The 18,042-nt window shown below is 32.5% G+C and overlaps 1 protein-coding gene across 1 annotated transcript in view; it reads right to left on the reverse strand.

Annotated features, from left to right (window-relative positions):
- Positions 1-301: 301 nt before the first annotated feature.
- The window catches only part of LOC149420291 (uncharacterized), a 51,228-nt gene continuing 33,487 nt past the window's right edge, over positions 302-18,042 (reverse strand). The window contains exon 3 of the mRNA XM_089636336.1: positions 302-414. Within this exon, the coding sequence (XP_089492462.1) occupies positions 302-414 (113 nt within the window). The remainder of the gene's footprint in view (positions 415-18,042) is intronic.

The following is an 18,042-nucleotide window of genomic DNA, read 5'->3' on the forward strand; positions in this document are numbered from 1 at the left end:
AAGTTAGTTCTGCAGGCCTAGTAATAGAGTAATAGAGTACTAGAAAGGTTTTCTTTGCGATGAAGTATTTAAAAAATAAATTAATACCTTGAATAAATCATTCAGATGATAAGTGCATTGTGTGTAACTTCTTAAATACGTAAAATGCATTGTCTTGTAAATGAGTATTGTACAGAGTGCAGCAAAACAGACAATGTAGTTTTGGAGAGCCGATATATCCCTTGTAGTGGTGATAATAACCTGGGAGGGGTCTCATTATGACAGGAAGGTCGTGCTATTTTCAGTCGTTAACATGGTTTAGTCAGGACAAATCCGGGGCTGTGACGTCCGGAAGTTTCTTGAAAATGGCCGTTCTTTCGTCGCCACCCAGCAGGCCTTCCGGCTGCAATTTGCGCCTTCTTCCTGTAGGGCTACCTGAAGAAAATGTTTATAAATATCGAAGTCATAACTTGGAAGAGATCAAGGATCAAATTAAGGAGGAAATCGCAGCTATACCGGTCGAGATTTTCCAAAATGCGACCGAAAACTTCAGATATCAATGTATCGCTGCTGGGGGTTATCATCTTTCTGATGTCATCTTCAGGACGTCATCATCGTAATGCATAAAACAGCATAGTGAACCAAATAAAATAAAATAAAACCCATTTTTATCACCCTTCAAAACTGCACTGTCTTTTTGCACCGTCTGTTTTGACGCACCCTGATTTCTGGTATAACGTCTTTTCCAAACATAGTCTTTTTGTAAGAATCTTTAAATAACTTTAAATGTTTCCTGTGTTCACCATGTTGATTTCAATTAATTTTTGCATTGGTTTATCTCCTTATAAGTTTGTCTTTAGCACCTTTTGATGTTACTTCCTTTTTAATGCGATTTCCACACGAGAGTTCCAACTGCTAACAGCCATGGCATCAACAATTTAGCGTATTTTGTATTTGTGAAGCCGAAGGAAGTGGGGAGTGGACGGTAAGGAAGTAACTGGTTAAAAAATAAAGCTACAACCGTTTTCTAAGTAACGTTTCCGGTCAATGGCTAAGTTGGCATCTCGCGTGGTTCCCACCCAGACGTTGTGAGTTCAATTCTTCTGCTTGCTACGTCCTCCATCACGAAAAAAACAATATTTTCCGCTTAGTCTGATGGTAGCAGGAGATTTTTCAATATTTTCAGGTTATTCGAAACTCGGTAATGTTAGCCTATCTTTTATATTTTTTTAATTGTATTGTGTATTGTGGTCAGTCACTAGGGCGATACTGGAAATAACTACAAAATTAACTCCTTGAGCTAATTCGTTCAGTTTTGGAAATAAACAGCTGATACCTACAAGTCAATTTATTTGCTTTTCGGAAAAGCTTAAATGGTCTTATAAAAATCGTTGTCTCTCCCGTCGCAGTTAGAAATACAAACTAAACGGTGTTAGAAATAGACATAACCAAGCTTTATATTGAAATATGGAAGTTAACCACAAAATAATTAAAATTTACACCTCTATGAAACCAAAGGATCCGACCGAAAAATGTGTAAAGATTATTTGTTGAAAATCTCTTTAAATTTGTGGTCATTCTTTAAAAACGGAACTGTAAGCCGCTTCCCGATAAAGTGTTGCTGACTTCGTAATAATATAGGAACACGTGTTCATCCACCTGCGTTTATCTTGGCAATGGTTTCATGATAACTCAACACATTGACTATTCAACACACCTTTAAAAAGTGATATAAAGTCATTAAAAATGGTGAAAAAAATATATTTAAACCTAACCTAACCTAACCTACTTAATCCAGTTAATAAAGTTTTTGTTTCATCACTTTCCATGACTTTTTATAACTTTTTAAAGATGTGATGAATTATCATTTTGATGATTTATCCGGTCACCCTAAGCAATATCTTTCATGAACACGTGTTCGGACATCGTGACAAAACATTGCCATTTTACAAAAAGTTTAACAGGATATCTATCAATTCATTTGTTAATGGCCTATCCTGTTGAATCCAGAAAAACGAATAATTTGATGAGATTTTAAATAAATTATCAATATTTACACCATCAGGAAGTTTTCTCCCTGCCGAATTTCAGAAAAAAATATGGAACTTTGTGAATTTTTTTACGAATTATTATTATATGAAACGACGAAAAAAGAGATAATAAATAAGCAGAAATTTTTATAAAACATACTCTTATTTGATCTTATCAGTAATTTTAGTTCAGTTTTTATGCGAAAACCCGTGAGGTGAGTAAATTTTAAAACTTTTAAAAATATGGGAGAGTATTATCACCTTTCAAAAACAGTTTTTATTTGTTGGATACCTTCAGAAATGTCGAATTTATTGTATTTTATTAACAATCAATCAATCTTTAATTATACTCGTAATAGTCAATATGCCAAAGACCTAAAGGGTCGATATAAAATCCCATATTTCACCTATTCTCTTTTTTTGTGCATAGCTTTATTAGATATATATTAGGTTTAAATGATTGTTTGCATTCACATATCAGACCAATAATAATTATCGCCATGCAATTGTAAAAACCTAATTGGTGGAAAACAAATAAACGATAAACAAATAAACCCTCAAGCTGTGATTCAGACCATCCCACAAAGCAGACAGGTATAAGACATTTAAAGTAAAATCTGATATCTATTTCATTTCTACAGCGAACCACAGAAACAATTACTCAAACCTAAATGTTAGCTAACAGAATTTCGGGACTTTCGTAACAGCATTTTGGATAATAACAAACCAAAGTTTTCAGTTTCATCATTTGGTACGGGGCCCAACAAAGACGGTTTGGCAAAATCCATCTGGGCAAATTTAGTTATACTGACAGCCCCCATGGGATTACAAGATAATATTATACTAAGATTGAGGACTATTTTGATAAATAAACTTCTAAAATGTATCGTATTTTTGCCTGGGGGCTAATTTACATATTATACATGCTAAGACTTTTAACAAGTTGATATTTTTTTCCGAGAAAATCTTTTGCTAGTTACATGAAACCACGTTTTCTTAGTTTAATTTTAGACGATTCTCGAAAGATTATGTTTTTTAAAGGATTTTCTTTAAGTACACGGAGAAAAAAAAGGTGTTTATGATTAATAGGCCGTTTCCTATTAAACTTTTTGTAAATTCCTAGTATATAATAAAAATTTTCGTTTATTTCAACTGAACTGAAAGTGGATGCAATAATCTGTCTCCCATATAAAAGCGTACATCTAAATATATAAATACATTACATAATATTGAGTTGAAAATAAAATTTTAAAAAACACATTTAGTACTTGTACCACGGTAGCTTAAGGGAAATTCTCTATCTATGGTGTAGGGGCGCGCCCTGCCACTGGGCGACAGCCTGGATAAGAGTGTTTTCCCATCTCCGGTATCGCTGACTCATCCCGGTACATAGTGTAGATAGATGCTTAACGGTAAGTATATATGTCAGAGAGATCTGTATCAATAATGCAAACTGTCTAAGTATATCAATCGGTAATGACACAAAAATACTCGCAATTTATAGATCTCCTTCTACACAAAATCTAGAACCATTCCTCAACTCCTTATCTAATCAACTAAGTCTACTAAAAAGAACTAAAGATGTATTTATCATCGGTGATATAAATATTGATATTCTTGAAAATGGCCATCCAAAAAAATTTGATTATATGCAAACACTAGCATACCATGGATATAAAAGCCTAATTGATGAACCAACACGTGTATATAATGAAAGCAAAACTTGCATTGATCATATTTTTTGTAAAACTAATAGAAAAACTCAAGCCATTATTTGTACTACCACACTGACAGACCATTATACAATAATTCTATCTATTACAAAAAAAATACATATGTAAACCAAAAAAAGAAATCACTCCTAACGAAGTCTGAAACAAATTGGGAAAACGTCAAATGCGAGTTAACAGTGAATGACTGGACAAGCCTTCTGGAAAAAGATGATACTGATACTGCTTGGAGTTATTTTATAGAAGTTTTACAGAACATTATCCTATCAAACACCAAAACCATAGAAAAAAAGTTATCTCATAAAAATTTACACATTAAACCTTGGATTAGTCAGAATATTATAAACTCAATCAGAAAAAGAGATGAACTGCACAAAAAAGTCAAAAACAACCCTTATGATATCCTAACACTACGATTCTACAAAAGATATCGTAATACATGTAAAAATGTAATACGTTATGCTAAAGAAACATTCTATAAAAACAAAATTGATGAATGTAATAATGATTCACGTAAACTCTGGCAGATCATAAATGAAATAACTAATGCTAAAGCCTCACATAATGACAATAGCATTAAGGAATTAAACATTGACGAGATTCCCACATCTTTTACAGAACACCCGGACAAACTTCTTGACTTTATAAACAACTATTTTTGCAATATAGGCTCAAACTTAGCAAATAAAATTAAACAAAATTCAATTAGTACTATCGAAAATACAGTGAGGATTGACGATGTAAATCAAGAAAACAGCCTCAATATTGTCGAGATAACAAGTGATGAAATAAGAAATATTATAGCCTCCCTAAATATAAATACTTCATCGGGAAATGAACTGATATCAAGCAAATCAATTAAATATCTACAAAATGAGTTAATCCACCCACTGACGTATCTTATAAATCTGTCAATATCAAATGGTATTTTTCCTGCTTGTCTTAAAATTGCTACGATCATTCCAATATATAAAAACGGTCCCAAAAATGATGTATCAAACTATCGACCAATTAGTATTTTAACTACACTACCAAAAATATTAGAAAAAGTTATAAAAAAATAAATGCTTACATTTTTGGATTCTAATAAAATATTATCATCTACGCAGTATGGTTTTAGGGAAAACCTGGGTACTGGTGACGCTATAGCTAATGTAACAAATACAATTATTAGAAAATTGGATGAAGGCAAAAAATGCCTAGCAGTTTTCATTGATCTTCAAAAAGCTTTCGATACCATTGACCACGAAATACTGTATTTAAAACTAAAAAAAATGGAATAACCGAAACAAGCCTAAACCTACTTAGAAGTTACTTAACGGGAAGAGAACAATTTGTACAAATTGGTAAAAGAAGGAGCAAAACTCTACCAATTAAGTACGGTGTCCCCCAGGGAAGCGTATTAGGACCTATACTATTTCTAATTTACATAAATGACCTTATGAATCTTCCCATCAAAGGAAACATAATGAGCTTTGCAGATGACACTGTAATTTTATTCCATGAACAAGATTGGACAAGCACATATAAGGAGGCTGAACATGGCCTTACTGTTCTTCAAAACTGGCTTAAAGCAAACTCCCTTACATTAAATGTGAATAAAACCAAATATTTAATTTTCTCCAAAAACAAAAGAGGACAACCAATGAATGAGCATATACTCAAACTACATGAATGTCAAAAAAAAAATCCTCAATGTTCCTGCTCGATTATAACTCAAACCAAAAGCATAAAATATCTTGGTATTGAAATTGACGATAAACTACACTGGGATTCACACATTGATCGAACTTCAAAAAAGTTAACTAAACTCATCTACTTCTTCAAAAAATTACGGAACATTTTGTCAGCTAGGGATTTAAAGAGAGTTTACTATGCTTTATGCCACTCCAAATTGGAATATGGAATAATAGGATGGGGCTCAGCAGTATCAAAACATATAAAACAGCTGAAGGTAACTCAGAATTGCATCATAAAGACCATACTAAAGGTTCCTATAAGGACGTCAACAACAGAAATTTTTAAACAATTTGACGTTCCAAGCATACAGAAAATCTATGCCAAAAAAATTTTGGTACAACACCTCAAAAATAATTCTCAGGAAAACACCTCACATACTCATAAAACCAGAGCCAAACAAACAGAGATACTAACTATACCAAAGTGTAACTCTACCTTTGGACAAAGAAGCTCTGAATTTTTAGCAGTAAAGGTATATAACAAACTCCCACTTAGTATCAAACAAATCAAAACAAAAAACAACTGCATTAAGAACATTAAATCTTGGCTTAAGGAATTACCGGAAAAAGAACTTACTAGCATATTTAAAACATCGTCGTAGAAGTTTCTGGAAACCCTTACCCAAAACATGGAGTCATACCATAGAAGTCGCTGAATAACTTATCCAAAACCTCAGCACAGGATCTCCTAGTGAGGAGGACTATGAATATAATCAACATCTATTTTTTATATATATATTCTTATAAAAATGTAAAAAAAATGTATAATATAGCTACTAAATAAAAAAAATTAAAAAAAATAAAAAATAATAGGTAAAATACATTTCTATTTCATTATTATGTATTTATAGATATGTATAATATTTTAAGTAATAAGGTAATGATATTATTGTATTTCTGGCCGGCACATTAAAGTTCATTAGCTGCAGTAACTCAGGGCTGTCAATTTTACAATACTTCTGTCACTCAAATTTAAAAAATTCGTTAATTTTAAAATATAAGTGTAGTTTATTTATTCTTAAGGTATATTAAGTTTATAATTTTAAAATCTAAGAATTTTTTTGTACTCTTTTTATTGTTTGAGCACATTGGATCATTAATTTCGGAAACAGATTCGAGATTGTTGTTATTTGAGCAAAATTGGATTTATTAACATTAAGGTAGAGCTTGTTTTCGCTACACCACTTAAATAGTTTTAACAAGTTTGCTGAGATAGTAAGACAGTCGTTTAGGATTTGAACTATTTTAAAAAGTTTCAAATCATTTGCGAACATAACTATATCGACGTCTTCAAAAATACTACAAATTACGTTCACAGAAAGATACATAAAAGAGGTCTTATGTGGGAACCTTGCGGTACGCCACTGGATGCAAAGAAATCATACAACAATACCCAACTTAGTTTAACACTTTTATATTTAAAAGATAGCTTTTAAACTAACGCAACATATTTCCATCAACTCCACCTTTAGACGGTTTTTTCTTTAAGAATAAGAATAGCGTGACAAACCTTGTTGAACGCTTTGCTGAAGTCAGAGAAAATCAAGTAGACTTGAAACTTCTTTGCCATTGTATCGAAAATTAAATTTTGAAAGAGGATACGATTGGAAAGTTTTGATTTATCAGTTATAAAACCGTGCTGTTCATGACATATGCTTTCTTTAATTGTGTCAATTATTTTATCCAGAGCAAAAAGTTTTGGAATTGTCTATAATTAGTTACTTCACATTTATTCCCCTTTTTTAATATTGGTGTTATATAAATGTGTTTTCATAGGTCAGAAAATATACCCATCGTCAAAGAATGACTGAATAACATATAAAACGGATAATCAAGAAGGTGACACAGTGCTGTAAGAGTAATGGTGGAATGTTATAAATAGTATATCAGTACTGAATGCAACGGGGGAGAAATTAAACTGAAGTGTTAATAATTCCCTTTGATATCGAATATTTTCTCATAAGCAGAGTGTATGAAGTGTTCAAGGAAGGCGAACAGTTAATTCAAAATTACGTACAATTTAAAACTCACTGACTTGGTTGAAATTATCATGAGGTAAGGTTTTCATTGGAAATGAACAACTTGCATGACTTTTTAATTGGCACTGAAAGAAATGATTTTTTTTTCACTGAGAATACAAATAAAAAAGCATTAACTAATTATTGATGTTTAATTGATAATGAATTAAATAATCTATATTTGTTTTGAGATCGTGACTTCACCTGAATTTTAGGTTTCTATCGACATTAATTATTTACTTTTATAAAACTTTGAACTGTTTTTTTAGTCCTTCAAACACAGCAAACTTATTTAATGGCACCGTTTTAATTAAGAATAAAAATAATTAATTTTAACCACTTTCAATCTTTAGATACAACCGACATGTTTCTTCAGTAATGCTTACCTCAACAGAGTGAACATAAACTGTTTTTTTTTTAATTTATACATATTTTTTTATAACTTTATGAGTAGAACCTCAAACTGTAATACTTCATTATTGAAGATAATATTACCGAAACGAAAATTTGAAAAAGAAAAATTAGAAAAAGACATAGTCACATCTAGGACTTGAACCCAGGATCCTTGCCTTGCCGGGCAGCTGGTTTACCTTCGGAAGGCAATTAATTGAATAATAATATTATTGGATATATAAAAACAAACTAAAAATTAAAGTTGATAAAAATATTTTAAAAAGATTATAGCTTGAAAATATATTGAAAGCATTAGAAATTAATCCCTCCTGGAGAATGTGAGTATTGTTAATTTATTAAGAATCCCTTTAAATCATTGGCAATCCAGTTGAAAACGAAATTACAGGCCTTTGATGAATACACTATCACGATGTCGGAAAACGTGTTCATACGAAATGTTACAAATATATTTTGTAATTTACTAAAAGTTTATCCAGAGACCTGTAAATTTATTCGTTAATGACCTGCAATCTCGTTTTTTAACCGGATTACCCATAATTTGAAGAGATTCTTAATAAACTTGGAATACTCTTTTTATACTGGAAAAAAGCATCATTATCGTGGCTCATTGTGGGGTAATGTGGTATTATATTAGAAATTGTGGAGGAGTTCGCTTTTAGAATTTCAAGTGGGCCCATCAGGAGCAATGGGGGTTGTTGCTGGTGGCAGGTGATAAGGGGGAGGGTTGTGTAGGTAAATGGATGGTGTATTCTTATCTCCAAGGGTAGTGGGGTGGTTAAACAGTCAAGCCCTGTCGCCAGAGGGCGGGCAGCTCTTGAATCCACAAGTGTCCTATTCAGTAGAGACAATGCCACAGTCAATGGTGGAAATATTACGAAGGATGTGTTTAGATTTTGAAATTTGGAAAATTAGAAAAATTTTACTCAATATCTGGTTGATTGCTTAAGGCTCTTTTTTTGCACGAAAACTGGAAACCCGGAGACACTTAAGCAATTATTTACATGATAGGAAGAATATGTTTAAATTATGATCATAATACTCGTACGTACATTAGCAGTTACTCGAACATAATCACAATCTCCATCGTCAAGTGGGACAGTGAACTATCTTGGAAACGTGATACGCCTAACAAAAGATGTCTGTTAGAAATTCAATGGATTTTATTGGTAAGAAGAGAGAAGTAGGGGTTTCACAGATAAAATTCTTAAAAAGAACTGCCAGTTTAAGATGGGTGAATTTGCCAAGATTCCAAAATTCTTTCAGAAATTAAAAATCTTCAGAAATGTTGCTTAAGCGCAAGACTGCATGCCAGAATATTCAAAGAAAATGCAAATAAGAACATCTTTAAAATACCCCTGATGGACAATCTAAAATTTTTATTTTACTTTATGAAATGGTTAAAAATTGCTGAATTGTACCTAATATATCTCCGGTGTACAAGTAAAATCCATAAACTCACGTTTGATCATCCTTCAGGTCCTAAAATCAGGTCGAAAAATCGTCTGGAATACTCGTACAAACTCAATAAGTCGTGTGATTTATCAGTTTATATTTAAGTGTGTTTTTTATTTTCACCAAACGTCATAAAACCGATATTATTTACAAGAATTTTACTCTATAAATCAACAATACATCGAATTGGATCAAAACACTTTGATTAAATTGGTAAAATCTCCACTAAGTCAGTTTTGTACCGTACAATACTCAGAATTTCCAAAATTGAAAAATATTGAAATGCGATTATCTCGGGATTGTATTTTAGTGACTTAATAATTTTTCCAGTAAACCGACGATATACAAAAAAATAGCTACAATTTTCTGGTTTCATCATATTACTATGGCGCCCTTGAGGTTTGCAAAAAACGACGCTATACAAATCATCCTAGTATTATTATTATATTCATTTTCTCTACTGCTTCTAGCTTTACTGTGCATAAAACCATATTAATTACTTTGTCAAAAGCTTCCATTATTTGGTTGTGTGACAATTTCATCGTTTGAACTAAACCACCCATAGTTATGCAATCTAAGAGAAATATCAGTTAACAGGTTGGAGGTTGAAAGCGCTACTGGTGATAGTGGTAAATTTCTTGGCTAAAACGGGTATCTATCTGTCTGATTACGTCTAAAAGGGATCCAAATGATAATCTAGTCTCCTTCAACGGAAGCAATCTTCCGAACAGGCCTTCCATTGATATGCTTGGTGTAACTATAAGTGACCAGCTCAGGTACGGGGGCTCCATCGAAGCCAGAGTAAAGTTGGCCTCTCAGAAGCTGGGCGTACTGTACAGGGCCCGCAGATACTTTAATAGTACACAACTGCTCACCCTGTACAAATCGCAAGTGCGCCCTACTGTCGAATTTGGCAGCCATCTCTGGTCTGGAGCCCCAAAATACCTGAAAAAAACCCTTGACTCTGTGCAGAAACGGGCGGTCCGTTTGATAGATTCCCCAATCTTAACAAACGGACTACAATCTTTAGAGCACAGGCGTCAGGTAGGTATGCTGTCCTTGTTCTATCGGTATTACAATGGAAGATGCTCTGAGGAACTAGCGTCATTGATCCCTTCGGCACCGGTGCGTAGTCGGGATACACGCCAAACGCGCGCCCAACATTTGTACACAGTTGACACTTGTCACATGAGAACGGGTCGCTTCTACGATTCGTTCTTAAGTTCAACAGCTCGTCTGTGGAACGAACTGCCGGCCTCTGTGTTTCCTCCCTCCTACAACATGGGACTCTTCAAGACCCATGTTCACTCCTTCCTCTCCAAAAAAGACCCTCCACACAGCATCCCCAAAGATGACATAGGCCCCGAGGGAAATTATTTTCTTCTGGGCCTCCTGTGCGGAGTAAATATAAAAAAAAAAAAAAAAAAATCTAATTGTCTTTGAAAACACATTGAATAGTCTCTGTTAATTATCAATGCATCTAGGGTCCTGAGAAATTGATGACATTGGGCGTAGGCATTGACATAGGTCTGTCAGATAGTTACAGGATTAAGCTTGTCACTAAAATGTTCAACATTTTGAATTAACTTAAGTCTATTGTTTTTACACGTACCTGGGCGTATTCGACAAAGTTTGCAAACGTTTTTATCATTCTTTTAATGCTTTCCATTACTTTACATACATAATGTTTTATTTTTAAGTTTCCACCATGTATTTTTTTGTCAGAAAAGTTCAGAAATTCTGGGACTAACTACCACAATATGTACTTCTATCTAATGTGGTTTCATAATCCATAATTACAGTACATAGAATACATAATTGATCACTTAATAAATACAAAAGATTGTTCCTGGGGCATTTCTTTTATGTAAAAAATGAAAAAGAACTGTACAATATTAATATAAATGTTTATTATTTTATAAACTATTCCTATGTAAAAACCCCATAGAGGGCGTTAATAATAGATAAATGTGGTCACGGAATGGAATTAACGGATTTTATACCGGAATAGATCAAAATCTTATGTTACTGGCATGAATGCAGTACTGCTGTATTGTGGCCTGGTTAAGATTAAAAATGATATCCAACCTTCGATAGGAAAGGACACTGATTGAAGAAGACAATGCTATATTTGGATGTCTTCAAGTCCATATTCCTTTTATGGAAGTCTCAACACAATTTTCACTTATTGTTCCAATCTCATTTAAATTTATTTGTGAAGTAAGAGAATCTGGATGTACCTAAACAAAATAGTGCAAAGTGCACAGCGCTGTATATCACTAGACTGATCCAGATTAATTATTGGAACGTGCCCAGACTGCCCAGTACTATTTGCATTGACGGCTTACAAGATCTGTAGATGGAATTCAATACTCTGGGAAACTGGACACTTGTACACAAATACTGGTCCAGAGCTCTCGAAGTCAATAGAACCAGCATTACTACAATAGTGGTCCACAGGAGTTATAGAGACATATTATTACAGTACACTAACTAGAGTTCAATTTACAGGGGTAATAATATATAATACAGTCGTATATGTGTGGTAACTCTGATCAAACGACAAACACCCTTTAGAGTCCACAGGCCGTTTTCAGTTACAACGATCTGGAATTTCATGGATGTATCCAATCAAACTCTACTACACTAATTTAGCAATTGACTGCGTTATATGTATGTTTCAAAAGTATGGGACTCCAATTAAAAGCCTTTGTTTTATAGACTTCTTGTAGACTTATTTGGAGGAAATTGACAAATTATCTAGTGTAGATAGGTATTTATATTTTTTGTGTCCTATATTTTGTTAACTATTTAAAATATTTTCAGTCTTGTAGACCACAATTACAAGACAAGACTAAGAACAGAACAAAGAGTGATGGTACCATAAATTAACATAAGGTTTAATATAATATAATACATATCTTTATTTAAGGAAGTTTGCAAATTACAACTATAAATGCAAATTATGGTGTATATTCTACATTGATTTGCAACTTTTTTTTAAGGTTATAAAATTAACAGAAAAATGCAAACATAATTTGATGAAGGTAAAAAGAAAGTAAAAGGACAGTTAGTTGAGGTTTTTCAAATACCGCCTCACTAGGCTACCCTATGTTGAGGCAGAATTTTTCATGTTAGTTCCTTATACCTTTGAACATACCTATATGAACAAGTATTAAGATGTATTCGCTCAATAATGTGGTGACTTCAATAACTGCGAATTTGGGTGAATGCACCGGTAAAGGCCCTACTCTTATTTTTGATCCAAGGTTTTACATTATCTTTGAAATTTTTTTGTGAATACATTGTTTTATATTGTCTGGAAGAATTTTGTAGAGTCTTGTCGCAAAGTATTTAAAGTTTCGTTGACCAAACGTAGTATGTGTTATCGGTATTTGTATTAAGTTTTTATTGTTGCTTCGAGTGCATCGTGTATTTCAACTTTGTTCGTAGTAATTATGTATATTTGAGTATAGATAAGTTAGGATAGTTTTTGCATATAGCCGAACATCAAACACATTCATGATATTAAAAATTAGATTCGAGTCTTTAATTATAGGTAGCATAAGGATTATTTTTTAAATTGTTTTCCGAGCCTTTATGATTGGGTCTAGGACAACGATTTCATATATTCTTAGCGCCTAAAGAATATAATGGATTCAAACAGCAACAGCAGTATAAAACGGACCCTCTTAATAAGCTAATTAGTACTGGCAGAACAGAATCGGAAAACTTTCTGAATAAAATCATTGTTGGACTGAATTGAATACTGGACTAGACTGATGACTGGATTGGATATTGGATAGATTGGACTCGAGGACTGGAGAAGCAAATTTAGAGTCTGCTGTTATACACGATGACCTCTTTGGATTTGCCTATCAACACCGATGCACCCAAATCAGATATTTTTGTTGTTGATTTTTTTTATATTATTCGTTTTACTACATATATGCACATCATTTTAGGTATTATTGAATATGTTATTTGTTCTATTTTACCTCCATGATACGGGCATTTGCCTAGTTTAGGGAATTCTCTAAAAATATGTACTACAGCTCACTGGAGGTTTAATACAAAATAAATAATTTCATTAATCGATTATTTTACACATCCTTCCATTGGTGAAAAGAAGCAATCAAGATCCCCAAAAGTTGGGCTGACTCTCCAAATAGTGCTGTTGATTTCGAAAGAGTGAGACCCACCAAAATGCCTGGAGATATAGGAGGGCGACAACCGTAAAGCTATGGATGGGTTGTTTTAAAGAATTTGAAAAATTCATAAAATTTTCAAGTTGATATTCAAGTTTTGTGAAGGTTGTATTCATATTCTATTATGATATCATTACTGAAGAAATGCTTTACAAAACTGAAATAGTAACATAACTTGGATAGAACCTTCACTAAACATGAAAATCTACTTTTAAATTTGATGAATTCATCCAATTCTGTGAAACAAACCGCCCTTAATAGTAATATACATAGAATTCTTTCCACTCTGTTCACTTCGTCATCTTATTCTATTAAAAAACCAAGTTTCTTTAAAACATACTACTATATGAAATCTGTAGTAGTGATTAAGTTTATTCCTGGTAAGAAAAGACGTTATTTGTGCCTCAAATGGACGTTACGAATTTGGTATAAGCATTTGTATTTCTCAGAAAACTATGATAACATATTTTTGTTATTTTTGGAGAGTTATGTATTATTTATATACTCGTAATACCCACCCTTAGTGAATAGATTATGTAGACAGGGCAGAAAACCCCACCGGTGGTGTTTACAGTTTCAACATGACGAAGGGATAGGTAATTAAAAGTCAACACGCCTCGTCTGTCCCTTGAAACAAAGTGTTGAATGTTTTGTGCCTAATATCCAGTGAAGGCATAAACTGCTAATTGCCTACGTTGCGTTTGCTGCCCACTGTTTGACGGAATTAGAAAAAGCCTTTTACAAATTGGACAACCCCCCAAACGGCGCTTGTAGCTAACTGTGAACACGATTCCTGGATTGTTTTTTTGTCAACGGCGGGTATTATTTTTAACCGTCGATTATAATACTTAATTTCTTCAACCCTATAGAAATTTTGCACATAACTAGGGTATAAGCCGGTAGGTTTCGCTCAATATTCAGTGTAATGAAAAATATATGTAATACATTTCATAACGTGACTAAAGTGTGAAGTCTAAAATTAAAACAATTCTATGTAAAAATTGGTATTTCTCAAAATAACACTTGAATCTGTCAATCGTCTAATCCTGTCAAATAGTTTAACCCTTTAAGGGCACAAGTATGGATAGTATTACCCAGAGAAAAGATATTGATAATTAATATTTTAAATTTATTGAGAATCTCTTCAAATTATTCGTTATCCAGTTGAAAAAAACGGGATTTCTTGCCATTAAGGAATCAATTGATAGGTGTCCTGATATATTTTTTTCTTAAAATACCAATTTTTTTGTAACATTTTCATTACATATGCAGGTGCATGAAAAACTTTTATCACGAAGCGCCCTGCAGTCCCGTTTTTAACCATGTAATTTATTTTCTCCATGTATACGAGAACTATATTTTAATAGAGCATGCAAGTAAAAATCACCGATAGTCTTAATTAATTATTACAAGTCAGTTCCAATTTTAAAAATTACGGTCAAAATAATTTTCCGTTAAAATATCATTTTATAGGTAGGTACGAGTACTTTATCACTTGTCTGAATTCTTGACACAATTATTTCCAATTTTGAAAGTGACATTTATTTATTTATTTATTAGCGGACATCGTCCAAGTTACAAAATAATAACACGAATAAATTAAAAAGAAAAATACAGGAGTAGACAAAGGTACATGAAAGCAAAGACATATGGTAGATATCATATAAGAAAATAAAGTGACAAGTCGAATCAAGTCAAGAATACGCCGTGGGTCAGGACCACGGGACACTTATAATATTCCGTCACTTGTTTAGCGACTGGCAAAAATCATTCAGACTTATCCCAAAAAAGTTAAGATTTTGACTTGAGTTGACCAGTCTACACATTCTGGACAATGGTGAATAATATACATAATTTGTCGAATGATGGTTGAGGAAGAGCAGTTCATTATTTCTGAGTCTTTGCGAGGGGATATTAAAGGGAATGAGTTGCAGTCGAGTAGGTGAATCAATAATACCATTTATAATTTTGAAGAAGCAAATGAGGTCATTTCTTTCCCGACGGACTACCAAAGGAGAGAGGTTTAGAGTTAGTTCAATTTCATCATAATATGAGTATTTGCCTTTTTCTAAACCTAGCCTCCTAGCAATCCCTCTTAAGAACCGATGTTGAACAGATTCAATGCGTCGAATGTGGACAGCATAAAAAAGAGACCAAATAACACAAGCATTTTCAAGATGGGGGCGAACCAAGGAGCAGTAAAGAGTTCTAAGGGTATTTACGTTTTTGAAGTCCGAAGTGATTCTAGTGATGAAACCAAATAGTTTGAGGGATTTATTAACGATTGCAGTTACGTGATCCCGAAAAGAAAGCTTGCTATCAAGAGAGACACCAAGGTCTTTAATAGATGTAACAGTTCTTAAGCAAATATTATTAAGTTTGTATTCGAAGATAATTGGTTTTTTTGATCATGAGGACATAATTTTGCATTTATCGATTTTTTTAAATTTAATTTTTATATTCAAAACAAATCAGAGTGTATTGAACCAGAGTTACAAACACGACCTACAACCGAAAATCACGACCGAGTGGAAATTTTGCCCAACTTATCGCAACGACAGAATGGAATTATTCCAACACTCGGTCAATAATAATTTAATAATCAGTAATTCTTATCTTGTGCATGGATTCTGTTCAAATTTACATAAAAACAAAAACAGTTTTCTTAATACCATCATTTTTGTAGACTATATGCCATAAGTATTTATTTAAAACTATAAAAGTCACTTTGAAACAATGTTATGCGACCGTTGAGAATAAAGTGCCTACGATACATAGTACTGTTGAGTAGTTTTACCCAATGGCTTGTGCAAACAAAACCGAGGGTAAACAAAAGAAACTACGAATTGTTTCGTGACGATAAATTTCCAGGAACAGAAATATTCGTTCACGTGTTCCCGTCACAATATTTATTACACGAGGAAACTCCACAATTTCGGCTTGATGTATTTTGATGAATAAATAACATACAAATGTTTTTTTGTGAGAATATTATTAGGTTCCTGAATATTTATTTTCCAATTCGCATAAAAGAACAAGAATCGGCATCCTTTAAAAAAAGTTATTCGATATATCATCTCTTCTATCGATTTCTCTATATTATTCAACAATTGTAAAATATGTAACTAAATATATATTTGTCTGATGTATTTTTTTTCACAGTAACCTCTACTAATTTATTAAGAGATTATTAAAGCGCTTTGAACTAGCCATTACAGTAAGGAAAAAGAAGTGTTCATTTTATGCATCAGATTTTTTACATTCAATAGTTTTTGCCGCTTCAGACAAAACAGTTGTTTAGAGTAATTTAATTAAGTTTAACTGCGCCAACTGTGTTGTATGTTGTATGGTATTTAAAGTGTGTAGGTAGATTTTATTCAAGTATTTATTTATTGAACGCCCATAAGACAGACATAATACAGTTAAAATAAACACCTAAGTATATAAAATAAATATCATTTAATCATTAGATACAATAATATTTCTCAACTCTCTTTTAGATTTTTTATTTTTATATATATTGATTCTCTAGAGCATTAATTCAACAAAAGCAAAACAAAATTTCATTTAATGTGTACCATTATAAATTCAAAATCTGCTTATAACCTTTCTTTACATCTTTTTTTTTTTTTTCTTTGTTTTAGTTTCTCAACTCTCTTTTAAATTTTTATTTTTATATATATTGATTCTCTAGAGCAGTGCTCCGCAACCTTTTCTCACCTACGACACACCAAATTTCTTCCTAGAATTCCGCGGCACACCAAAAGCTAAAATATATAGATATTTAATTGATACACAAATTATACAATAATTTGTTGATTTTTATTTGAAAAGTATACATACAAACATATAACTATAACATATTTATTTTTACGCAATCTTATTAATTATTATAAAATAATAATAAATTAATGGGGGATTAATTGTTAAATTAACCTACGCTTGTTTCAATGAACACAAAAGTTTTATATTCGGCTCGATTTTTGACAACGCAACCCGAAGTTCTTGGTCAAGACCTTTTATGCATGACCGCTTATCATTTTTAATTAATACAAGCGTTGAAAAATTTTGCTCACATTAATATGTCGTTGAAAATGAAAGTAGTGTTAATAATGCTTTGACGGAAATATGAGGATATTCTTTTTTAACGTAAATCCAGAAAACATCTAATTGGTCTTCGGAGAAGTGAAGTTTAAATGTCATGCCATTATTTAAATCTGTAAATTCCACTCGAATTTGCAGAGGCAGTGCTTCCGTAGCACTGAATTGGTTGCAAAGGGATTTCGAATCCAATCGTATTGTTTCGTATTAATGGAATAAAAATACTTACCAAATTTCTGCTGAAGCATACTTAAATGTTGTTGGGCCAGATCCACAGTTATTTGTTTGTTTTCAATTGTACTATGGTTGATCCTTTGGTACATTTCCAAACATCCTTTTTGAAACTCTTTCTGCCAAAGTTTGTTATTAAG

This window comes from Hesperophylax consimilis, chromosome 10, assembly GCF_061612785.1.
Source record: "Hesperophylax consimilis isolate HC1 chromosome 10, BYU_Hcon_1.0, whole genome shotgun sequence".
In the NCBI taxonomy this organism is placed as follows: domain Eukaryota; kingdom Metazoa; phylum Arthropoda; class Insecta; order Trichoptera; family Limnephilidae; genus Hesperophylax; species Hesperophylax consimilis.